The 26,802-nt window shown below is 35.2% G+C and overlaps 3 protein-coding genes and 1 pseudogene across 5 annotated transcripts; 1 reads left to right on the forward strand and 3 right to left on the reverse strand.

The window, feature by feature from the left end:
- Nucleotides 1-645: 645 nt before the first annotated feature.
- On the reverse strand, nt 646-4,748 carry LOC145620268 (cytochrome c biogenesis protein CCS1, chloroplastic-like). Its single transcript, XM_081674913.1, has 8 exons — nt 4,173-4,748; nt 3,308-3,527; nt 3,109-3,220; nt 2,611-2,883; nt 2,131-2,396; nt 1,731-1,887; nt 1,564-1,647; nt 646-1,202 (listed from the first exon to the last, which is right to left on the reverse strand). The coding sequence occupies exons 1-8, from the start codon at nt 4,561-4,563 to the stop codon at nt 1,047-1,049; spliced, it is 1,659 nt and encodes a 552-aa protein (XP_081531039.1). The 5' UTR covers nt 4,564-4,748; the 3' UTR covers nt 646-1,046.
- A 467-nt stretch (nt 4,749-5,215) lies between these two features.
- LOC145619290 (uncharacterized) lies at nt 5,216-17,389 on the reverse strand. The gene is made up of 22 exons (XM_081673955.1): nt 17,218-17,389; nt 16,731-17,062; nt 15,745-15,848; nt 14,878-14,946; nt 14,654-14,714; nt 14,271-14,410; nt 12,893-13,082; nt 12,510-12,571; nt 12,274-12,362; nt 11,204-11,276; nt 10,931-10,990; nt 10,606-10,752; nt 10,465-10,503; nt 10,276-10,322; nt 9,456-9,542; nt 8,889-9,054; nt 8,587-8,664; nt 7,873-8,009; nt 7,725-7,798; nt 7,268-7,337; nt 6,603-6,668; nt 5,216-5,668 (listed from the first exon to the last, which is right to left on the reverse strand). The coding sequence occupies exons 1-22, from the start codon at nt 17,266-17,268 to the stop codon at nt 5,534-5,536; spliced, it is 2,277 nt and encodes a 758-aa protein (XP_081530081.1). The 5' UTR covers nt 17,269-17,389; the 3' UTR covers nt 5,216-5,533.
- Nucleotides 17,390-18,662: 1,273 nt separating this feature from the next.
- Nucleotides 18,663-22,251, forward strand: LOC145620425 (putative 1-acyl-sn-glycerol-3-phosphate acyltransferase 5). 2 transcript variants are annotated; one of them, XM_081675101.1, is made up of 5 exons: nt 18,663-18,798; nt 18,883-18,932; nt 20,056-20,960; nt 21,497-21,627; nt 21,710-22,251. In XM_081675101.1, the coding sequence occupies exons 3-5, from the start codon at nt 20,389-20,391 to the stop codon at nt 22,162-22,164; spliced, it is 1,158 nt and encodes a 385-aa protein (XP_081531227.1). In that variant the 5' UTR covers nt 18,663-18,798; nt 18,883-18,932; nt 20,056-20,388; the 3' UTR covers nt 22,165-22,251. The 2 variants fall into 2 exon arrangements, with proteins under 2 accessions (XP_081531227.1, XP_081531228.1); XM_081675102.1 differs by having other exon boundaries at nt 20,249-20,960.
- Nucleotides 22,252-24,756: 2,505 nt separating this feature from the next.
- On the reverse strand, nt 24,757-26,542 carry LOC145620825 (UPF0496 protein At4g34320 pseudogene; annotated as a pseudogene). The gene is made up of 2 exons (XR_014108302.1): nt 26,187-26,542; nt 24,757-26,097 (listed from the first exon to the last, which is right to left on the reverse strand). The product of XR_014108302.1 is annotated as a UPF0496 protein At4g34320 pseudogene (transcript).
- Nucleotides 26,543-26,802: the final 260 nt, after the last annotated feature.

Below are 26,802 nucleotides of genomic sequence, written 5' to 3' on the forward strand. Positions count from 1 at the left end.
TGTTAACAATGAGCAAATTCAAGTTTATAACAATGAGATACAAACAAGGTATTAGATTTAAAAATAACTAATGACTAAACACTGATGTCATATACAGGTAACATACAGCCCAGAAGGCCAGAACAAGAGGCCATAGACAACCTTCAACAACATTATGGAGAATAGATACAGCAGCAAACTCATAAAAAACCAGATTCCGGGCAACATACCGGACATAAGCCAACGTGACAAACTTGAGGAAAAAATGAGACGACACTGCCATAATTGCTAGGCTGGTTGGCCGGTTCTTCAATCTCAAATTCTCAATGCTTCTTATTCTAGCCAATCTTTTACTTCCTAATGTCACTCAGACTTCAGGGACTTGGGTACTCAGGTTAGTTAGACACAATTGTGTGTCCCAAGTGTTTGTGGTGGCTTAAAGTAAATTTCCTTGCTTTCAGTCCACATTTCTTCCTCATGTCGGAGTGTCAAGGATCTAACACACGAGTAATTGGAAGTCCAAGCAACATAGATCTTGATACAGTGGCTGAAACTTCAGCTGCACAGAATAGGGGTTACAAGAAAGGCAAATAACCAACTTAAAGAGTGGTTCTGGTAGACTGATGGATGATCAACAGGCTAACAGCAGTCATTCAGAATTTCAGATAAGAGAAATTACACCACAATAGATGACTATAACATTGTATAGTAAATAGTATTTCAACCCTTTTGTATATATTAGTTCGTTCAATTATACAATTAACTAGTACGCCCTTCACATGTAATACATTTACATATAATTTGGGGAAAATATGAACCGAATATCAAAACTTGAGAGTTTGAGATTCTTTCCTACTCAAGCTTCAAAGACCATCAAGAAACACTTCCAAAGAATGACTACAACTATATACAGCATTCATCAATGAGAGATTGAAAGCATATATTTTGACAATAATGTGTATTAATGTCAGATTGCGGAAGCACTCGTACTGGTATACTGTGAATCATGTTGAGCTATGATCTTCTCTTCCCCCCTGAAATGACTGCTACTTCATTTGAAGTGCAAGCTATGCACTCATGCTTTCAGATGTTTTGTTTAGAGTTTTTTCCACTAGTTCTGGAACTCGATCAAGCAAGCGGTTCATTTCATCTGGGAATTCACCCTTTGCACGATTTGTTTTCCCCCCAACCACCACTGTTGTTCCGTCTTGTAAAGCCCATATCTTGAGAATAATTTGCAAGAAAGAAAATGTGAGCATGTATCAACAAAAATGAACTATAAAAAACAAACAAATAAATAAATAAACATGCCTATAAGAATCAGTGTGTTCTTCAAGGGAGAAAAATTATGCCACCTAATTTCTCCGTCAACATCAAGTAATCCCTAGGTATTCCGTCTTGCTAATTAACAATGTTTATACATTTTATATTATTAATAATCACCCCTTGATACTAAAAAAAGATCTCGAGGGGGTGAAACAGGGATGTAAGCATTGTATAGTAGGGATAAAGGAATTAGTATATCCAAGTAGCAATTGCGTAACAAATCCTTGAAGAGTGATAATCAAGAGCTCATAAAGTCACCTGTGCATGAGATAAATAGCTGATACATGTTGTGAGCATCAGAGCACCAAATCCAGCATATACAACAGGCACTCCAGGGTCAGTCTGAAGAGACATGTGGATTAGCCAAGGGGAAGCTAAATGAGTTTATAAGAATTGACAAATCCGGAATATCTCCTAAAACTTACTTTTAGTTCAAGGCCGGTACTTCCTATGGCATCTAATATTTCAATTTTTATCCCATCAATGTCAATTGGCAGTTTCGAGTTTGGTCGTCGAACCCCCACAAATTTTCCATCTTGATCATACAAGACAATTGATTGTAGATCACGAGCAAGCATTGATCTGCATAAACAAACAATATGAAACTTTTCCACAGATAAATATAGGAATTTGGAAAGGGCTAGCAATCTAGCATATTTATACCAGCAGAAAGCAATGTATTCCAGAAAAGATTAATTTTTGTAATTGCAAGAAGTGCAAAAAACACATAGGAAACTAGAATACTACATTTCAACAAATTAAATTGACCTAGTAAACAGAAATGTTGATAGAATTTAACTGAATTAACAAAAAAAAAGTACTCACATTCCCTTGACTTTCTGAGAGTCATCATTCCCAACTGGCAGAAAAGTTCCATAAAGTCTTTTGTCACCATTCAATTTCAAAGGAGCCATAGCCAAATTAAAAGGTCCTTCATCATCCTTGAGAATCTGCAAAGCAGAGAGGCCCCAATCTGTTTGATAGATTGTAATTCCTCCGTACCTCAAAGGGTTATTCACGCTTATTGTTTTTCTCAACACCTCCTTCCCATTAAGGTCAAACAGAGAGAGATCAGTGTAAAATTGTGATACCTGCATGAAAACCAGAAATTTAGTATGACATTACCCCCTATAATCCAATAGATCACCAAAGAAAACATGGTAGCAAGTGTCTCAAAGTCACTAACGTAAACGAGTTATCCAGAAAGCCAACGAGGCCTTGAGTATTGACAATTACGGTGAATGTGATAACATCAGCTTTTTGTTGAAACAGAAGATTTAAGATGAGATCAAAAGGCTTACCAACCTCTCCGCTCTCATAATACTCCATTGAGAATCTATTAACATGGACCTCTGTATTGAAAGCTTCGGTAGGCTTTGAGAGGAATCCAAATGGACTGAGCACATCACCCACGACAAAGTTTAGTCCTTGAGGAACATCAACAGAACCTCTGAAGCTCCCTGTGGCACTAAGTGTTGCTCCGGCCATTATTAGTATCATAGCCAGGTGAACTCCAATTGGAGCAAACCGGCCAGCTAGACCCTTGAAAGCATACATATATGGTCCTTTTAAGAATACCTACAGAAACCATATTCACAAACTTTATAAGAAGAGGAGATTAACTGATCATAATCTTCCCTTTTTTTACTGAAAATTACAGAACATCCTCTTAATACAACCACGATTACACATATGACTGCAGATTATATACGAAGTTGAATAATTTTGCTCAAAAGTAAAGCAATTTGCAGCTCATTTTATAAAAATCTGATTCTAGTCAAACCAGAAACTGTTACACTGTACCTCATATCCAGCCCCCATAAGAACAACACCCAAATCTTGAACTGATGCTCTAGGCAGTTTTTCTGAAAATTCCTGCTTGCAAATGGCCTCAGATGACTTTAAGAAATTCCATCTGTCGGAAAACACATACATGTGACTATATTGAACCTAAGCTGCTTTGGAACAGCCAAAAAAACTCAGTATGAAATTCATATTGGACCTTCGTGCGACCTTAACCAAGGGAATTTGTGTGGTATAAGTACAGGCCATAAGAGATGCTGCCAAGAGTCCTAATGTTCCAAGGAAAATTGGCGACGAGAACATGTGGTCAAACCCAAGTGTTAGAACCCACTTCCAAGTGAAAAATCCAAGTACAGGATGATCTTCTGGGTATTTTTGAAAATAATAATCGGGAGCCTCGCCTTGATCAATGAAAGTACCTGCAGTATATATTCAAATACTAAGAATCCAAGGATAATCGAAAACAACTTGAAACTACAAAAATAACTTAATAATCAAGCACATCCATTCAGCAAAAATAAACCAACAAGCTCATTTTGCCAAATTGGTCATCAACAAGACCATAAGTAATGATATTACTTCATTTTTCCATGAAATTTCCTTACATCTTATATGATCCTTTTCTCAGTCAAAGCTCTGGACTTGACTACAGTTATTATATGAAATCAACATCTTTCCACAATTTCGTTATTGAAAAATTGGCTAATACTCAAAACCAGGATCTGCTGTAGTTATTTGACATAATTTGCCCTAACTGAACAAAATTCATAATCTTGCTAAAACAAAACTACATATCAACCAAGCAAAATTGCTAAATTCCAAATCTCAACAACAAAACTAAACAAACAATAGCATAAAACATATAGTAGCAACAAATTAAACAATCAATTTCAAATTAACCCTACAACTCCACATTGAACTAAACTTTTAGAGAAAAATTATAGTCCTTGGGATGGCATCTGGGTCAGAAATCAAATCCCGTCTACATCATTGCACTTGTAACTCGCTACACACTCATAATTTAATATACTAGTACACAAAAAGAGAGAGAACAAGAGCAATACCAATAGCCATAAGACCAGCAATAGCAAACATCTCTCCAATAGCAAGTGGCAAATTTGACAAAACACCCAAAACCCTTTGAGGGATTCTCTTCAACATCCTATTCACAGATGAAGTTGGCTTTTTCGGCGGCAACGGCGGTGGAACATCCCCACTACCATCCTCATTCTCCTTCAAAGATGGAGCTCCTTCAGAAATTACAATCTTCTGGGAAATGGGTTTATTGCTCTTATCTTGTGGTACATTAATTTTGCAACAAATCCTGAAAAACTTAATTTTTCTATCATTTTGCAAATTGGGGAAATGGGGTTGATTAAAATGGTGGAATTTGAAGGAATTTTTAGGTCGATAAAGATGAATGGATTTTGTGAGAATTGAAGATGAAGATTTCATCTTTAATCAGTAGTATGAGAGTGTGTTTTTTCTCTTAAGTTTATAGAGTTTTAACTGAAATTTGTGTTTTTGGATTAAAATAAAAGATGTGTTATAAACCGTTATCTGCTTATCCTATCCACATTTTGTTTCCCGCAAAATTCTTTACACGTTTCTCTCTCCATTTTCTCCCAAATTTTCTTTTGGTGTTGAACTTCTCAAGTCTTGTGTAACATTTGCTTTTTGCATCATTTTTTTTTGGCACTATTTAAAAATTTAGTGATGATTTATAATTAAGAAGGAAAAAAAATGCAGAATAATGTTAGATTCATCTTCATTACTTCATACGGAGTATAAATTTTCAGAAAATTAACTTTTTACCACAAGAGGGTTATAAACTATTTATGTGGGAGCCAAATTTGTAGCTGTGATACTCTGCAACGTAAGTAAAGAATGTATGATAGTTTTTTCGCTACAAACTTATAAGAGAGCTAAATCATCTATTTGGGCAGCCAAATTTACAACTGTGATATCCTACGAGGTGCAGACGATATTATTTTAGAAACTTTAGGAAGAATGTGATTGAAATCTCACTGTTAGAACCTAATCTGGGATTACATATCATCATTTCCCCTGTCGCGTCTGGTGGAGGAGGGGGGGGGGGGTTGGGGTGTCAAAGAAGAGGATAGGAATCCAAAGGCTCTACAGCATAATCAAAGAAAAAAATACTCTAAATGTGTTACGGTAAGCAACACTGCAACAGGAAATTAAAAGAACGCAGGGTTGTAGGCCTTGTAGCAGTGGCTATATGAATGAAACATGATACTACCAAAGAAAAGTAAAGGTTACAAATGCTGTTATAACTGTACAAATCAAGAGATCACTATGTTTCATTTTCCATGTATTGTTTTAGCAGTATCATCCCTAGACCTTCAGCAAAAATCCAACATGATGTGTGTTTGTTCATCTATTGAAATCTGGTCTGAAGATCTTAACTTTGCTTTGTTAGTGCTTCAATATCAGCCCCGACTTCAGCAATCTTTGAATCCTTGGAAGACTTTGCAGCTTTTGCAATGCTCTCAACATCAAGATCCATTGCTATTCTTTTGACAGAACCATCAAGCATCTGCATCAAATTGCAAAGTCAATAGCAACGAATTGTATACATTAATCTTCGTCTTTTTTCTTTTCTTTTTAGAAGGAAAGATACACAAGAGGTTATGACAATCCTCTCAAGACTACATTTTATGTGACTTACTACTTAATTCACTGCAAGAGCTCATGTCACTCATCGACACTTGAACCAGGTTGGACAATTCGACACTTTATTTTGGGCCAAAATTATGTAATAATTTTACAAAATAGCTGACTCGGACACTTAGAAACTTAACAGTATTAGACATGTGTGCCCAAGTACGAGCAACAAAGCAAACACCAAAATTCTAAGAAAAACTCATCACAGAGCATATAAATCAACAGGGATTATTTTACTTTATTTTTTTTTAACTGAGAAGTCAATAGAAACAATGTCCAAGAACAAGACAGAAATTATGCAGTAGGTGATTGGCTGAATTAAATAGTAAACCATGAGTAAGCCAAAATAACTTCTAAGATAATAGAGTCACAAAAGACACTAACAAGAATCAGTCTATAATCTTAAGTAAAACAAATCTACTAGTTTAAACACCAAACCTAGCAAAGTCGATATGTAAGAAAACTCCGTGCAAAAGGATCCACAAAATACAATGCATAGTGATTGGATGAAAGCAGAAAAATACTTGGTAATCTGTACTATTTAAGCAGATAAGATAATTTCTAAACAATTAACTCAGCTTTTTTAACATTAAACCAAAAACAGAGACCATATACTACGAAAAAACCAAAGACTTGCACAGCAAAACTGTGTAGCAATCATCCATCCAGAAGCTCCACAGAGAGCTGCTGGTATAGTAAACAATCGCAAAAACAGCCTCTTTATACTAAAGTGTTTCTTTATACATGAAAATTACCCTGTGGGCTTGGCGCTCTCTAAACACAACAGATAAAAGAAGACAACATACCAATGATCCAACAGCAACCAGAGCACGGAATTTTGAATCCGAATCCATACTCTCTGCTTCAGCAATCTGCAACCAGAGAATAAATCAAAATTTTTACCCAGCAAATAAAAGTGGCACTTCTGCATGATTATAATTAAATAAATTGCAAGCTCAATCCATGAGCATCACAAATACTCCTCAATTCTAAATTGTTACTTAACATTTTTCAAACAGATTAAGTAATTGTTGGCCACTGTATACTAGGTAGTAAAAAATGAAGAGTAATATTTGTATTTGAAACTGCAAGTAATATTGCATTGCAATATCACACAGCCAAAGACAAATTCAATCACACAGCCAAAGACGAATAATATGGAGCAAGAAAATTAGCCAAGCGGAGAATGGAATGAAAGAAGAAATTAGGCTATCCTAATTGTAGCTTCTTTTGATCCTTCGGTGTGAACTAGCATTAGCATAGGACCAAATGCGTTAAGAATTATGTTTACAATCATATTTATTAATATATTCCGACATTCTCAAACATAAATGAAAATTATTCCCTTGAAACAGTTGAACCCGAGCAAGCATTATAATATTGCTATAGTTTTAGATTGGCTATAATTGCATCAACACATAACACAGTAGCTTAATACAAAGGGCAGTTGAAAGGAACCGAAGGATTTTACCTCAAGTGCGGCTGATAGTACTTGTAATTGCCCTTCTTCATCTCTCTTTTCAATCAACAGCACAGCAAAGCTAATACAATCATAATGGTCAGGCAACAAGATTTCATAGTATCAGTCCATAGAAAACCTCAAAAAACACTCTTCTAAGTTCTAACATATGAAAACACTGAATTCCAACTCCCTTATAGACCTAATTCTCTAAGTACACTTGTACCGCCTATAAACAGAACGGAAAACTGAAGTTTATGCTAGTCAATCCACAACATAAAACATATCATATGAAAATGGGAACAGAAATGAACAGGATTGTTCTTATCATTCAAGGATGCTTAGAGTAATATCTTAAAATACTTGGAGATATCCCCTGTCAACAAAGTGCGCACGCACGCACGCACGCGCGCGCGCACACACACACAGGTGGAAGAATTGAAGATAAAATAACATAAAGAGCACTTACTTGAGAATTAATGTGGAATAAGCAAATTGTACATTCTTATTAGATGTGTAACAAGCGGAAAATGCATCAAGTATCTGCAACAATAGAAAAATGTTATCTATAAACTGTCACAGTCAAAAGTGCCCTTTAGTAAATGACAGGGACAAACCTCACTACGACGATATTGAAGCCACTGGTGGAAAGAAGTATTCTTAAACAAATTATTTAATGCACGAAGACCAGTCAAAACATTCGCCGGGATCACTGGACTCATCGTAACTTTCTTGATCATCTCTATTAATGTGTCTGGACAAATAAAGAGATAAACTGTAAGCATTCACTTACACTTTTTCTTTTCACAACAAACTCACTTTCAATGGAGAGGAAGAGAAAACAATGTTCTAAAGGAAAAAGTGTGCCAACACCAACAAGTTACATGTTCAGCCTAGCCAAGGTAAGGGAAACGTTGGAAGTAAAAAGCATCAATTAACGTTTCATACATACTGGATACATATGACCTGGGTTGTTCCTGCTGCATACAATTTTGAACTATTGGGGGGAAAAAAAAAGACACAAATCAAACCAATTATATCCTCTTTCCATCAAGCGTACAAATTTGATCAATTGACCCTGAAAGCAAACAAAACTCAACATACACTACACTTAAGACCTCAAAGCATATTATCTTGCTGTGGAAAAAATAGGGTATGCACAATCCATTTCTTAAAAACTTGCTGGAATTGTGCTTAAAGTCATTCACAAATTCACAAGGATATCACTCCTTGGTATCCACTTGACTCATGTCAATGGTATACAATACAGGGATATCGAAGAATAATAATAACTCTGATCAAACACAATAGAAGCAAGAAGTTCACAGTACCATTTCCACCATTTATGAGCTTCAGCAATTTAGAAGCTCCATCAGGGTGCAAAATCATCATTCGCAAGATGTCAATGACTGCAAATAAAAGACACATGAATGAGATAAAGACAAAGCTCCTACAACATTATCACATTTTCTACCATGTATTTCAAAGATTCTGAAATAATGACAACATATCATGTAGAGAAACAAAACTAATGCTCATTGACTGAAAGATAATTAAGAAACACTCCAGAATATCGTTATGCAGAACAAATATAGTGATTAAAGAAGATGAATTGAACTTTCAGCAAGCAAACCTGGAAAAACCATGGATAATGGCCATGAGTTCAGTAGTTTCAACAGCAGGTCAATGTCTACATCTGCAAAATTGCTACTGTGATAATGTGATGTATCTTTCAAGATCTTTACAACAGCACCAATTCTAGACATTTCCACTTCAGTAAGTGAGAGCTGCTTCTGGCCCTTTGAATTTGGTAACAGAAAAATCATTCAGAATATTTATCAAAAAGCCAAATTCAAAGCATGCAAGCAAATGTAACCAAAACGAGTCACAACAATGCTAAAGGTTATCACAGATTACCAATCTGACTACAGATAAACATTACACCCACAATGTATCAGGATCATCAGATCACTAAACAATAGAAACGCAATCCTTACCATTAAAAGGTATAATATGTCAACTAGAGCATGTTTTGAAAAGTACAAACTCATTCAAACATCAAAAGATTTCAAATATATTTCTACAACCTGTGTGTGTGTGTGGGGGGGGGGGGGGGGGGTTGTGGGGTGTGTGTGTGTGTGTGGTGGGTGGGGGAACCATTTGGTACACGAATTAGAAGAGGGATTAGCAAAGCACATACCTGGTCAGAGAGAAGAGTATTGTTGAACTCAGACATCTTTTTCAAAATCCCATCAAATTGGGCCACGTCAAAGATGAGGACACCTTTCTGCAAGATGGACAACCTAGAATGTTAATGCTCTATTAAAGGTTCAAAAACTAGGGGTTCAGGAGCTCTCAAATTTTAAAAGCTAATCCTCAAATCTTTACAAAGCCATGCACTTTTCACCAACAATAGAAACAAAAGAAGAATCTTAAAAGGCTTGTCAATCTGCATAGTATGCAGCAATTTAGTAGTATGAATGCAAAGTTAGATTATGTCTAATCAAAAAAAACTTTTTAGATTTAAATAGCTTCATATTCAAGGATCGCTAAAGTATTACTCCAGTTTATTCTAAAGATAACTGATAAATACCAGGAAAACAATCTATGATACAACATACTTCTAATCGCCATCACAAGATAAGAAAGCCAATTCCCTTGTAAAGACTCTTCATGAACAACTACAATATGAACACATCCAGATAATAGTTGCACTTTAAGGACATTACAATTAACGCAAAAGTTCATGATAAAGCTTCAGTCCAGATCTCCAGACTTCTAAAAATCAAAGCAAGTCCAATATAACTAATTATTTCTACTGAATATATGACACATCTACAAATTTTGTTCCTCGACTGGCATGATTAATCAATAGATGTAAGGACAAGGTGAAATAATCTTAATTTATATTATATAACTCCCTGTCCTTGAAAAAGAATCTGGAATTAGATTGATAAATAGAAAACAAATAATATATAGAGTAATAATAATAAATGTTAAAGAGAATAGTATAAGCGTACCTTGGGTATATGCTTGAAATTGTTGAAAGTAGGTTTATTAGAAATAGCTGTTGATTAAAAGCAAGATGTACGTCAGGGAAAATAGAAACTCATTATATTGGACCTTAAGCTTAAGCATCACCTAAAACTTGTCATGTGATCAACTATAAAAACAGCATATAAAAACTGAATTTTAACAGAAGCACATACCATGGTTGGCAGAAGAACCCCCAGGTACATAGGCATTGGCTGAAATACACAAAAATAAACATATAATGTAAATTGACATTAAGGATAAGAAAACAAAAAGGATCGCAGATGAGAAATCAAAAGAAAAATATATTAACTTACATCCAGTGTAAGGATCACGGAATGATGAATCAAAAGAAAATGTCTTCTGACCAGTATTCTCTAAAATGAAATCTACAACTTGCTGGCGATAAGAAAGTGGAAGATTCTCCTTAAGAAGCCACTTATCAGCAGTGTCATATGGATTATCTAGAAAAAGATCAAGGTCATTGAAATTTATTCAATGTGAAGCAGGGATTCACAGAATTGAAATGCAAATTCTGACAAAGAATCAAAATGTTTTGCCTGCATATGCTTCAACAAGATACTAATGGCAACACCATCACAGATGGCACATTAATACATTATTCAGCAAAAACAAAGGTACCTGATCGATTATAAGGCAGCTTACGAATAGGCTCCCCGTCCCCAATATCAACATCAAACACTAGACACAAACACAATAAGGAGAAGGTGAAAACAAATGCAAATTAGAAAACAAGCAGCATATGAAGTTGAACGACTCAGTCCAACATTTGTCATTGGGAACAATACCAAAAAAAAAATGACAATAAATCTATGATAAATATCCAAGCAACAGATGACAATTGGTCCATCACTCCACATAGTTGCAAAATGTTTACTGCCATAAGCTACTCACCATGATCATACTCCTTTCCATCAATTACAGGACGCTTAAGGCCATCCCCAGGTCCATCAACAACCTCACCAATCTGAGGATAAATTCCACACATATTAGCAACAAGAATAATGGACAAAAAGCGAAATCACAAACTCAGGCCACTATATACTTCCTCCATCTCATAATATCGCGACATAGAGGGAGGCATGAGATTTTTAGGAGGCCATGTGATGGGGGGAAAAGAAGGGACGTGTGGTGAGGATACAGACAGAGAGAACCTATTAGCAAATCAAGTAGTTTTTTAATCCATTTGATACTTCATATAAAGAAAGATGTAGCAAAATAATATGAAGCAAAGGAAGTATAAGTTTGTCAAGGGAAATAATATACCACAATAGCACTGCTGATAAATAAGTGATATCCAACAGCCAACAGGATAAGTACTTGTAAACCACACAGGATACTCAACAACATGATGACACTGGCTGCAAAATCTACCCCCATCTAATACAAAGGCTAAAATGCCAAAACCTAATCAAAAACCAGATTTTCACTAAAAAAAAAATTATGACATTAGCACCCAACTAGACAGCCCACAAGATATGTACAGCACTAATAGTCCAGTACTCCAGTACCCAACTAGACAGCTGACAAGCCACACAGCAATCACAGAACCAACAGACTAATACTCTTATACTAACGATGGGAATGGTACAATTATGGATTACAGTCTGTTCAACGTCAATGCGGGATATTCCAAACAAAAAAATAAAAAAAAATATACATAAGTGCTTAGACATTGGGCTTTAAGATTAAATGCCAGCCTAGCAATTACCATAAACTTCTTTAAATGGAAGCTGACAAGCAAATTTTGATTTTAAAAACTCACAGAGGTATCCAGAAGAAAACCTTAGGCATAAAATGTTCCAAACTAGCACCCAACCCGTACATCAAATCTAAACATTCTACGACTTGGCATACGGGGAATCAGAACTAAACCTCAGAACTCATTTGGTTATAGCCAGACCTAATGTGGGCTAACGACAGGAAGAAAAAAAAAAGTGTTCAAGGACACAAAAGTTACATACTTTATCCCACTTGTACTCTTTCATATTCCAAGAATATGCTACACCATTGTCTCCTTCCCTTACAACTTTTGTTTGTCCATCACTGGTACCTGGAGCATAAATGTGGTTCAGATATCAAATCAGGGAAAGAAAACTCGGGAAAACAAAAAAAACTGCAAAATGGAAAAGGATGCAGATCAATCTAGAAAATAATTAGAATTGATGCTGCAAGCAGCCAATAACTACTTTCATCAAACCTGGAAGTTGTAATGAATCCAATCCAGGTAATTCCTCTAATTTCAATCCCCCAACTCTCTTTCTGACACAAACAATATGCAAATAGCATTAGCCATGACTGCAATATGATCTTTTGTAAGTCATATAAAAGACGTCAAAATATTCAAAGTGTCAAACTACCATTTCACAATAACAAATCATTTACTACATTTACAAGTGATGCCTATAAAAATGTGCTTAATGATGTCCATTTCATGTACACAGACCTATTTTCAAGATATTTACAGAATTTCTCATTCATAAGAATAATATAGTGTAAGACATCAATTTAGACAGTGCTACGTACAAGCTATAACAATGTCCAGTAATTAAAAGATATTTGAATACATGGGTGCATAATTACCTACTGATCTTGTAAGCAGAAAGTTGTTCAGAAAATGATTGAACCTCCATAGGGTTTGCTGCTCTATCAGCATGTGTTGTCCAGATGCGCACTACTCCGTCTGAGCATGCCGTAACAATGTCCCCATTTTCCAAGAATTTGACATCCCAAACACATCCAGGGTGCTCAATTACTTGAACACATACACCGTCTGCAAAAAGAATTTTCTTCATGACCAAGAAGCATAGATATGTGTAAAATATGTTTTGAGTATGTAGAAAATGCTGGTTGAGCAGGCAGGCAGACAGCAGCAAAGCAAATATTCTCAGTGCGTTGACAAAAAGGTGCATTTAGTGCAACCTCAAATCTCACCATCAAAAATAAATTGTGTCCTGTTGAAACAATAAACTCACAATAGTCAATGCATTCCTACAAAAGTTAATCCAGAATACAATTGCTATACCACGGATCCTTACATCAATAGAACAATTGATCAAGCTAGACTAGGAATTCCACCTATTGCGAGCCCAGAAATTTTGAAAACAATTTAATACTTAAGGTATGAGATAAGAGATTCTTTATACATTCGATACTGGATCTGGATAATAGGGAGTTCCAATGTTCCACACCAAAACTTTATCCCTCAATCATAAATTAAGTATGTGGTACCTATGGTCCTACACTACCACTCAACTGGCTAATTGATCAGCACTCCAACCTCTATGAGGCTCTATCCCAATCAGAAACAAAGTAACAAAACTATGTCCAAAGAACAAGTTTGTAGCCAACCACACAGAAGATGATCCAAACTAAAATCTCAAAGTTGGAATGAATAAGAAAGACTAAAATCATTTCCAATCAAGTTCACTTATATGCTCAAAGACCAAGTTTGTGACCAAACACACTAATTTAAATGCTGCTTGCACATTAAAAATATAAAATAAAAAATACTCCTGCAGCGCCACAAAAATGTCCATCTTTCCTTATTGTGATAATCCTATTATAATTGTTTAGTTAGTAAAAGTAACTCAATGAGACTACTTTTATACTTATATTATCCAACCTCCCATATTGCGATTACTGTTATCCTCTAGAGGAATTGATTTTCCACAAGACTCAGTCTAAACTACACAATTCAAGTGAGGTTAGTTTGCCTGAATATAAAAAAGAGACAAGCCTAATGTTTATAAAGTTAATATAAGCTCAAGCTAGATGCATTAACTGAGACAGATGGATTAGATAAATAACAACACATATTTGATCAAGTACATTCAATATTTCCTTAAAATCTGAAAGATGATTTAAAAGCTCTAAAAGCCACATAAAATAGCAAGGGAAAGTATGAAGTGAATTACAGTGACTCAATGCAACAACAATAACAAAGGAAGTAGTTGACAACCTTTCCATATCCTGGCTGTGTTATCTTCACTACCACTAAGAACAAGACCTGAGACATGTGAATCAACAGAATATACAATTGATTGGTGACCAACCATCTCCAACAGAACTTGACCTGTTAGTGCCCAGAGTCGCACAGAACTGAAAAATCAAACCCACCATTAGATGAGAAAAGGAATCATCCAACCAGCATAATGCCTGATTGATAGAGTAATGGAAGCAGTGGGGAAAGGAGTTAAATGCCTGTTATAGAGTAAAAGATCAAATCTGATGAACATTCATGTGTCAGGAATAAAACTTTGGGACAAAACAGAAACTTATTGTCTGTTGCAGGTGAGAGAAAATGAGCACAAGAAAGAGGAACAAGCATAGAGAGTTTCTTACCCGTCATGCGAAGCAGAAATTACTCCTAAATCAGACATCACAGCCAGACCTCTAACAGTATCTATAAAATTTACGGTAGGCATTAGAACATGAAGAATAGATCTGAGACTGATAATCTTTGTTTTCTAAGACCCTGTTATTCTGTGCTAAACTGAAAATAAGTCCAAAAGAACAGGGCCTAAGAATCAAGCAAGAAAGTTTCTTATAACAACAAAGCAACGAACCAGTATGTCCAACAAACGTGTGTACACATGTTTTGCCTTTCCAGAGTTTAAGGGTTGTGTCACTGGATCCTGGAATTTGAAGAAAATGATAATTAAGAGTGTTAGACAAATGTTTCATGCCATTGGCCCATTTGTGTCAATATAACTAAGCATATATCTGTTGCTGATCAGCAAAAAGACAAATTTATTCAGTTTTAAGCCAATAGTGAAATGAAAACTTAAAAATCTATTCACTTAGGCAAAGGAGCACACGCGTGTGTGTGTGCGCGCACACACACACAATATCAATACTAATATTGGTGCAAATTTCTCTTTTGGGAGTGAAATACAGTAACTTTTTCATCGCAAAATTGAAATTTCATATATATGTTAAAAGACTTTAAACCAAAAAGTTCAACGCAGTCTACAGTTTAAAGAACAGCTAGGTTGGTTGGCAACTGCAATATGACTATTCTTACAACCTTAAGGGCCTGTTCATATTTACTTAATTTCAGTTCAGTTTAGTTCAGTTAAGCTCCAATCAATTCAGTTCAGTTCAATTCCAATCAGTTCATTTCAGTTCAATTCCAATCAGTTCAGTTCAGTTCAGCTCTTAATTTCCCTCTCACATAAAATATTCATTTCAGCTCAGTTCAGTTCAGTTCAGTTCAGTTCCAATCAGTTCAGTTCAGCTCCAATCAGTTCAGTTCAGTTCAGTTCAGCTCAATTCAGTAAATATGAACAGGCCCTAAGTCATAGCTTCCCCTAAAAAATAATTATAACTCAAGCTTTTGCTTAGTGATAAATCACATGCACTGCACATAAGTATAAGGGAAATTACCCATCCTTTTAATACAAAGAAAAATCCCAATAAATGGAAACGCATACCTGTGGCAAGCTCGCCTGAGGGTAGCTTTACAACAGCTTGTACAGGAGCATTATGAGCCTCCCAGGACTCCACAGCCTTCCCATTTCTCCATCTCTTCAAAGTGCTAAGAAAAATGTGGCAAAATAAAGAACAAAACTATGCAATTTGCAATGTCAAAACTGTCACCGAGCATAAATCATTAATTTACTTATTAATTGGCAGGCTTCACAAGTGACATGACTATTAAAATTACTAATTGCTGAGTTGAATAAGAACACCTCATCGTCTCATATTTCTCTCCTGTCAAGTGAAACATGTTCAATAGCTCCCAGAGAAACAAATAACTTGGTTACAATAACAAATATGACAATAGATCTCTTAAATTTCCCTAAAGAAAAACAGTCAAATCACTACCCATGTGCCTATCAAATTAAATCTTAGTATACACAACTGTATGACAGTGTACCTCACTTCTTCATTAGCATGTTGTGAATCATATCCAGAAAAGTAGTTCTACATTTCCATAACTCCATTCACAAGATATGAAAGCAAATTCAAACTTGTCCAAGATAAATGAAGCTCGTTTAAATAGCTACCCCAATATTCATTAGCTAATGCCAATCATACAACAAACCCATAACAAAGAGAAATATTGGTATATCAATCCCTAACAAGAATTTAATCAAATATTCTCTTAACCCCAAAATAACGGGCAACATATGACATTCGTAGTCAGCCTCACTAGATTTGACTTTGATTGTACATTACTACCTAAAACTCTACAAGTGTAATTCATACTAAAAATTTGATCTTCCTATTGAATTGTATATTATTTTGAGGTCGAGCCCTATTATTTTGAGTAGAAATTCACTGCCCACTTAATCACTAGCCACAACAATCTAATTTCTAACCGCATTACAAAATTTCTACCAATCATAACTGCCTTCATGGTCATAACAATCATCACAACATTCAAAAAAACAGATGCAAAGAGTGATAAATATACCAATCAACCGACGAGGTGACAATATCGCGATCATCCAGAGCAATCCCGGTAACCTGCATTTCATGACCCCTCAAGACATGGACTCTCTCTCCACTCTTCAAGTCCCACACCATCCCCAAAGTATCCATCCCACCGGAAACAATCCCACCTCCCGGAAACTCATCATTCGGCGAAATCCACGCTAGTGGACCTACAAAACTAGTGTGCCCCACCATAATCTTCGGCGATTCAAGCACTCGATTGGTTGCCGGATCAAGCGGCCAAAACCTCACCGTTTTATCCCTAGAAGAGGTCGCAATTCCAACATTCTCACAAACGCAAATTCTCCTAACCTAGAATTTCATCAAGCGCAATCAAATTAAAATCCCGCAAAAATTAGGGTTTTGTTTTCGATCAAATTAATTTACAATTCATCATGAAATGTGAAAAAATTATCAAAAATTATACAAAAAAAATCGTAATTGACATAAGAATAGGATGAACTTACATCATCTTCGTGTCCTCGAAGTTCAATGCTAAGATTGTAATCCATCTCCATGAAAATTGAGCTTTTTTAACTGGAAATTGAACTGATACTAGTACACTGAATTAGAAGAGGATTTTAAGCTTGATTAATTTTGGAAATGGTGAGTTAATTTATGTGGGAAGATATTAGGAGACTTGAGGAGGGAGAAAAGAAGAAAATGTTTTGAGAATTGGATATGGGCCTATGTGTATTAAAGTGGTGTACATATTATTTTAAGAGAGATCCTAGCCCATTCAAGTTATCCGATACAATGTTCATCGCTAGTAGGGTTGTCAAAAACTGATCCGATCTGAATAACCAATCGAAACCAAATGAAAATAAATCTAAAGAATTTGGATCTCAAATCCGTAGCCAACCCAAAGATGTTTGAGACCCAATTTGAATTCGATATTTGTAAACCGAATGAAACTCACATCCGATCACTAACAACCTGGAACCCAATTTGACCCGAGAAAAAATTTGATTGACTTAATATTACATAATGTGGGGTTTAGTTCAACTTGGTACTACCAAGATTCATTTTAACTGGGTTGGATAATACATGAGATACGATTCAACTCGCATTGTTTGAGACCTGAGCTTAAACTTGAATTCATCGATTAAATATCCAAGATTAACCTAAGAGCTTGACACAATTTAACTCAAATCTAATTCATTCGACTTGTTAATAATCGACCTAATAAACCTAATTGATTGTAATTTCCTTAATGACAAAAAGATGTTACCCAAACCTATTTTTGGCAAGAGTTATGTGTTCCCTTTTGTGGATATGGACCTCTATCATTGTCAAAATTATTAGATTTGAAGTTCATTTTGAGAAATTACATTTGGTAGGTTCGTTGCTTGGTTTTACTTGTATTGGAGTATGATTTACTTGTATTTGCCGTTTCATTTTAATCATTAGTTTTTCTATTGTTTTCTAATTTTTAGCACATACGAAGTACAGGTTTTTTTTTTTTTTTTTTTGTTTTTTTTTTTTGTTTTTTTTTTGTTTTTTTGGACCCAAACTATAAATAATTTGACAACACACAGTAACAAATTATGCAATTACTAAGGCCACAACTAGTTTGGTTATCATTAATCATACTATTTTGATCTTACATTGATCTATATGTGTTTTTCTCCTTTACGTTTTATCAAAACTAGTACTAAATTTTAAAATATTGCTCGTTTATAGCATTATTTATAATTTCATATAGTTTTATGTCACTTACCTTTTGCAATAAAAAGATAAAGTTTATAAGATTTTTTTTCCATATTATAACTTTTACAAATTCACACTTAAAAAAAAAAATTATGAATATCATTAAAATTGTGCATTGACAAGCATGAAATCCCAAACACGACGAAAACAATAAATAAAAATAATTCCACAACTATCTAGAGTATTGAGCTTCCATCAGTTTCCCGCACTCTCATTTCTTGTACAGAATGATGTCTCCTCCATCTCATCCTGTTGATGGGCAGCCATAGTTTCTTTGTCCTTATTACCCTAGCCCACCATTTTTATAGAACAAATTTATCAATTTCCCTAAATATACGGTAATCAACTCTACCTTTATCTCACAGTATTTTCCACATTTTATGTCCACATCTTTTTTTATTTTTCCCCTTTTTTTTTTTCAGCCCACTCACTCTTCCTGCCTCAGAAACTCACCAATTTGAAGCCATTGCAGGTTTAAATTTATAGTCTTTTTTGGGTGATTTGAGTTTATTGCTACCCAATTTTCATGGGTTTTATGTAATTTTTGTTTTTATTAAATTTCATACTATTTTCTCTGTTTTTATGTGTTTATTTGTCAATAATTTGGTAAATTCTGAAGTTTGTTGGTGACCGGAACAACCCAGATTAGGAAAATGTTATTGTGTGTTAGGGAAACTTCTAATTTTAGAGTTAAAAAGTAAAAAGTTTGATCACATTACTAAAAATCTTTGCTACATATACAAGTATTTTTGGGTCAAATTGTACTATTTTGATGTTTTAAAAAATAAAATAAAATTGTGTTATGTTGATCTTGATAAAATAAAAGGAATTGGGTCATAGTGTCATACAGGGTTTCTGATTGTAAGCGAATGCTGCTTTGTTAGAGGATAATTAACCATTTTTACTAGTGATTTTGAAGAATGTGATCATATTTACTACTAGTATAAAGTGTAAAAATGGGTAATTACCCTTGGACCAACCATTTTTAGAGTATTGGTATTCTAAGCAAATGGCAGTTAGTTTAAGGAGGATTTGATGTTTGTTTCGATATATAATAGTAGTATCATAGAATGAACTCGAAAGGCTGATGAAATCCATTAAGGATGTTCATTGATGATTTGAATTCATTTTAATTAGTTTGGCATTGTATAGTTTAAGGTTTTAAGAATAATTTTCTAGTTTATATAACAGAAGCTTGGATTTGAATCCAATGCTGTGTATGAATCATGTCTAAAGCCAATGTAGGGTTGTTTGGTTATTTGGCTTATATGTAATAGTATGGGTTCTTATATCAATATTTCTCCAAGATCATAATTCATAGCATTTGCTCTCGTAGTACTAAATACTATGTGTAAAGTGTAATCGACTTGGCTTAAGACTATTTCTCATTGAATTCTAAGAATTACTGTCCTTCATCCCTAGTATTGTCTGTTTTTCATCCTCTTACTCATTCTTTTGCTACTTTATATATTTATATTTGGTCTTGCTCCACCTTATCACTACCTTTCTTCTGCTAGAGGAACAGCTTAATTCAATTTCTGGTAATTTTGAACGGAACTGATATAGTTATGTATCCATTTGTTGATTTATTCTAGGAAGTTATTCATCGTTGCCAATCTACTTGTGAATTGTGACTGTTTCTTCTGTATCTTGAACCATTCTTCACTTCAAAGGCATTCCTCTGAATTGGGATAATAAATTGATCTGCTCTTGAAATGAACCAAATAAGATAGCATTTACCCCATTTGACAGCTTGAGTGAAAAATTTTCATCTTCTTTTTGGTACAGTCCCATGGTTGTTACTTTTGTTGGACGGCCTTGATTGATCCTTGGATATCAGGTTGGATCTAGAAGTTTCACTTGCTGCACTTTCTTCCACTCTTTGTAAGGCACCATATTGAGAAATTCTAGTGGGTATAAGTGAGAAAATGGAACTGAGAAAACCTTTTGCTTTGGATGACAATGAGAAGCTCCGTGCATTAACACCATTCAGGTTTTTAAGGGGTGTGATATGTTTGCTGGTGCTAATCTCAACCGCCTTTATGATGCTGGTGTATATTGGCTTTGTGACAGCAGTTATAGTACGATTATTTAGTGTACACTACAGCAGGAAATTGACTTCTGTAGCGTTTGCTTCCTGGCTTGCTTTATGGCCTTTCTTGTTTGAAAAAATCAATAAGACTAAAGTAGTCTTCTCTGGAGAGACTGTTCCTGACAAGGAGCGTATTTTGTTACTTGCTAACCACAGAACTGAGGTTGACTGGATGTACATATGGGATCTGGCATTGAGAAAGGGTAGCCTGGGCTACATCAAGTATGTTCTTAAGAGCAGCTTAATGAAACTACCTGTATTTGGATGGGCATTTCAGATATTGGAATTCATTCCTGTGCATAGAAAGTGGGAGGTTGATGAACCAATCATGCATCAGATGCTTTCAACGCTGAAGGATCCCCAAGATCCCCTTTGGCTTGCTATTTTTCCGGAGGGCACAGATTTCACGTACGTAATGCCTTCTCTTCTGTGATGATTATATATTTCAAATTGCTTAATCCAATTTGGACAAGTTTTCTATTCTTGGTTGTTTGGAATAAATGAGTTGCTTCTTCCTACCTATGATGATAAGATGATTGCGTGTTTGGTGTACCCTTGTACACAGTAGCTGATGAAGTTTCTGCATCAAATAGATTTTTCTGAAAGATTGTTATAGATAAATACAAGAAAATGCTAGAATCTTTAAGTCCTTAGATGTTTCCTTTTGTAGGGCTCAACTGACTGAGGCTTGATACCTAATAACTTGAACTTCACACTGTTTTTGATTAATAATGCCTTGCCCAGTATTTAACCTCTGGGTGGGTGGGGCAAGAGGAAGCGGGATTTCAGTTGACATAAGTTATTTTTATTAATATAATTGGCTCTGTTAAGTGAATAATGCTGAAGGTCTTGCAGATTTTAGGAATTTTAAGATCCTCAATGACACTTTGAATGATTATTTTCTAATATTTTACCAAGTTTATTCATGATGTGTTCTGATGCAGTGAACAGAAGAGCATTCGAAGTCAAAAATATGCCGCTGATCATGGGTTGCCTATCCTTAAAAATGTTCTGCTTCCAAAAACAAAGGGATTCTTTGCCTGCATGGAAGAATTGAGGAACTCTGTTAATGCAGGTTTGCACTGTTTTGCACTTTCTAATTGTCTATGGATTTTAATGTTATTTCTTCTTTACCTGAGAATCCATTTGTTTTGCAGTCTATGATGTTACTATCGGGTACAAGCCTCGGTGCCCTTTCTTCTTGGACAATGTGTTCGGAATAAATCCATCTGAAGTTCATATCCACATTCGACGTCTCTCTATAAGCAGCATTCCTGATTCTGAGGAGGAGCTGGGCACTTGGTTGATGGACACATTCTGTCTCAAGGACAAGCTTCTTTCCGAATTTTACTCCACAGGCCACTTCCCTAATGAAGGAACAGAAAAAGAACTCTGCATGATGAAATCCCTGGTGAATGTTGTTGCTGCCTTGACTTTAACAAGCATCTGTACATTTCTCACTTTTTCCTCTTTCGTCTGGTTTAAGATTTACGTACTTCTAGTATGCCTTTATTTAGCATTTGCTACAAAGTTTAACTACCGGCCTTCACCTATATTTTGCTTTCCAACCCGATGGCTTAAGCAGAATAATATCAGGCAGGCACTTGATTAGTGCCTTAGTAACATCTTTATGCCAATCATTGTGACTTTCATGATATTTAACATTGTAATTACATTTTTTCCTCGGTATATCATTTGGAACAGACCTGTTTATCCATCTATCTGCCCATAACTTAAGGCAATTCTTGCATCTTGCTTATTTACATTCTAAGTATGTGATCGTTTTTATTATATTTGTCACACTCCTGTGTTCGGCAAGTTTCTCATTTTAGATAAACAAGCTCTTGCTTATTTTTCTTGAGATGTTTGACAATTTGTTGCTGGCTTACTGCTGCTGCTATATCAAAAAAATGTCGGTTTTGAGATGTAGCTAAAATGACACCTTGGATTTGATGAATTCGAAATTAGAAAAATAGCTAAATCCTGTAGGTTCATGTAGTGTTTATTTGATAATGGTTTATTGACATTGCAACTAGTAGCTTCTAGTAATCGTTTCTGACGACTCTGTGACATCATTTGCTTCTACTTGCAGTATAATTTGACATTGCCTCAGCCTGAACACATAGTTTGTCCTTTAAGATAACTTCTGCTACTTAGCCACAATAGACACAAATCAAGAACCATAATAAATTATACTTCATATAACTATTAATTAATCTAGAGTCCTCTAGTTGCAGTTATGTTTGCCTATGTCATTCTTAACTCGGCCTGTTTTAGAAATGAGATTTAGTTGATAGTACCCCGCTAATGATATTTTTATGCTTTCGTTTAGATTAATCTCTGTTTTATTTGTTAATCTTGTAGACTGTTATCTGTCTCAAATACCAGTTTCAGATTGTAGGATACTCTAACAAAAACTAGTGGGGGATAGAAACGGCTAGGTTATGATAACCCTATCCCAAAGATAGACAAAATAACAAAATCATCCAATCCTTAGGATTTTTTGCTTCGAAAAATGACCTCATATATAGCCAGAAAAAGCCTCAAAACGCTCTTATGTGATACGTATGTAAAGAATATACGTAGTAAGAAAAAGACGACAAGATTGGACTAGTTTCATCCTTCACTCTTAACAACTACTCCGGATATACTTTTGTATATTAAAGCCTCCAGCCCTCCATAACTTTTAGCTAGGTTGAATTTGAACTAAAAGCCCTTTAGATCAATTCTTCCTTAGTTCTTTGATTATTGCAACAATTGTGTTAATACGAGTAGTTTTTACCGAATTTTCTCTGATGCAGTTTGATTTATCATTGAAACTGCTTCACCCTTCCCTAAAACACATCAACATCATTCTTTTTTCAGAAAGGTAGGAAGCACATGATGGTTAGGCAACCGTTCTCAAGAAAGCAACTCTTAACCTATTATATTTCCCAAAGCTGATTTGCCCCGCAACATGTTTATTGTTTGACTCTTCACGTAATAAAGCTTCTAAAATGATTAATCATTAGTCTCTTGCTTCATTGCTTGACAAGAATGTGTCTACTTATGATATCTACATTATTTTCAATGATATTCAAAGTAACAATTGTAAACTTGACTAGAAGCTAGCGTCAAACACGATTTTGTGTCCAAGTGTCAGATAATCATATTATGATATTTTTGTGTTTTTTTAGCCTATATGCAATGTATTTGTGTTATTGATTTTTCTGATAAAAATGTGTATTTGTTTTATTATACAAAAGAAGAGTTTAGGTAACATACGTTGTGAGCCTTTGACAATTTTTACTTGAATTAAGTCTTGGGGTCGGAACCAAGAATTGGGGTCGAACCCCGTGTGCATAATGCCATTATGACCCTCCCTATACTTAAACCATTATTGTCAATGATGACTTAGAGTCTTGGACCATGTTCTACTTCATGGAATTTATATTTGCCTCTTTATGACTATTTCTTGTATCAAAAGAAAGTTCTCTTTTACTATCTTTTCAGTGGTCCTCAAAGCAGCAGGAATCCTTAGATCCTTTCTTTTGATCTTCTTTGAATATTGGTCGGTTTCTTTAGAATATTATATGATATTTAGTCCAGCTTATTGTAGTCCTTAGGAATGTATTAACTAATTGTTTGACTCAGATATTGTGCTACGTTTACCAGTGTCCAATATGTTGGTAGGATAATGTAATTTTATATGAAAATCATTTGATCCTGTTTAGATCATAATTATATGGCTAAACCTATGTCACTACTAATGATTTGCAATGGATTTTTTCATTATGCTAATCTTATGTCAATGTCAGAAATCATTTCACTACATTGTTGTCCTACTCCCATTTGGACATGTGTACGGGGAATGTCAACATTATTTTATAGTTATACATACGTATATGGATACTAGCTTGGTTTGTCAATAATGACTCAGAAGGTGATCTCAAGACTTTTGTTGCTTTTGCGATTAATTCTTATCTACATCATTATCCTTTATGGCTCTCTCAAGATCCCAAAAAAAATAAGTGACCCATCTAGTATTTTGTGTCAATATCGACATATCATTGCCTTAGTTTCATTTGGACCATGTCTAAGAGGGATGTGGGTAGTAGGGTGGTAACTAAATTAACAAATTAAAATAGATAAGAGGAGCTATCAGAAAACTATACAGAAAACAAAAATGATATGGATCAGACAAAGCAAACAAGAAAATTTGAACTACTACAGATAAAGATATATTTTTATTTAATGAATACTATGTTCAAATAAGGAATACAAATCCTGTGATTTGTAACATTTAATGAAAAGAATTCAATTGCAAGAATTACAGATACAGAATAATGTATTTCAAATTCAAAGTGTCTAAAACAACAACATAACAATGAAAGAAATTTTGAAGTCAGTCAATCTTTCCTTTTTCAGCTGTTAGGATGTTTGATGATCCTCTGCAGGACAACAGTCCTAGCTCTTCTGATATCCCTACTGCAGACATCAGCTTGCACACCTAAATCTTCGACGTTCTTTGTAAAAACAACCATCTTCTTCTTGATCTCTTCGATTCCAATCTTAACAGCGTCTTCAGAAATTGCGAAATCAGCAGTTTTTAACAGGGATTCGAGCTCGATTTCCAGTCTGTCTATCAGCACCCTAATGTTATCCAAATCCTTTATAGCAATATATGTCCCTACCTGCATACTGCTAATGACCTCCTTTTGCCCTTTCAGTGCAGTTTCATAGTTCTTCCATAGGGAATCAATCCACTTCCCTACAGATCCCACAGGGATCGCCGTTGCAGCAGCTAAAGCCGCTGCAACAGGTGGAGCCAAGGTGGCTGCCGCCACCACAGAGCAGATCAGAACTGCGGCGAAAGTGGTCACAAATATGATGTTAGAAACCTTCTTCCAAGCATGAACAGATTTCAACTTTTTATCCAGCTTATTTTTCCTAAGCTGCAACTTCTCAAGCATTGAGACTTGCTGTTTATAAACAGACTGAAATATTTGAAAAAAATCCTCAGTAAAAGGATCACCAGCTGCCTTGAAATTCTTCAACTCTTCCAAAGTTTTCGAGTACCTCGTTTCCCCTGCACCGCCTTCATCCTCAAACTGCTGCATAGCCACCATTATAAGCAACTGACTGTCTTTGACCCTTTTAAGGCATTTCTCCAATGCAGCACAGAAATCAAGGGTTTGTAAACTGTTCTCAAAGTATTCTTCAACAAGCTCAAATAATTCTGGTGTTTTCCATATATCTTGCTTGCACTCTAAGATAACCTTCACAACTTCCTGGTTCATCTCCAACAAGCATTCAGTGACTTCCTTCATCGAAGTGAACGAAAGCGACCGGACTTCAACACCGACTGCTAAAGAGTTGATCACATGATTGGTTCTAGCATGAAGGTTTGTGTCAAAAGACTGCAAATCTCTATCAGTTTTACAGGCTGCTTCATAAGATGTTAGCTCTGTTGTGTACTGCAGGTTGTTGATTTCTGCTGTCGTTTCGGCCGCTTTCTTGCTCATATGTCCTCCCATTACTTCAGATTTCAAGTCCCAAATTTACACTGCAATCAAAACCCAAATATCAAAACCCAAATTACAGCAAAATCTTCTCTTAAATTTGTCTACAAACATTCAGAAACCTATTCCCTACCTATTCATAAACCATAAAAACTCGACGAAACAGAGCAGAACCCAGAAATGCAGTGTGTTTTTCTAATGATTTATATGAAAAATTTGAGAAAATAATCCCAACCCAATTCAGATTTCAAACAGCAGAACAAAACCCAGATGCCAAAATCCAGGAATTTCAGAAAATTTAAGATCTTTCTTCGACTTATAAACAGCTGCTGAAGAAGAAAGAGACAAAGAAACCAGATTTTTGTTAAGATTTTTATCAAGAGAGTTTTGAAAGTGGATGGTTAGGTTTAAGAGAAAGCAAAACGACAGAAAATTGAAGAGAGAGAGAAAAATAAAGAAGATTGAAGATGCTTGGAGAGAATTGAAACCGTTAATGACCAAGAAATGGAGAGATATTAGAGAATGGCTTGCACGCATGAGGAACAACAAAGAGGGTTAGGAAATGTGGTTACTAAGTATAATAACAGAGATGGAAAACGCGGGAAGCAATGTCTTCTCTTCCTTTTCTCTCTCTCTTTTCTTGTTTTTTAACGCGCATATCATACAAGGATAAAAATCGTATACATCATCATCCTATAACAATCTTATGCCATAAGACGGAAAATGCTATTCATCCCCGTGTCTAAATA

The sequence above is a fragment of the Chenopodium album genome, chromosome 27 (genome assembly GCF_948465745.1).
Source record: "Chenopodium album chromosome 27, dcCheAlbu1.1, whole genome shotgun sequence".
NCBI lineage: Eukaryota > Viridiplantae > Streptophyta > Magnoliopsida > Caryophyllales > Amaranthaceae > Chenopodium > Chenopodium album.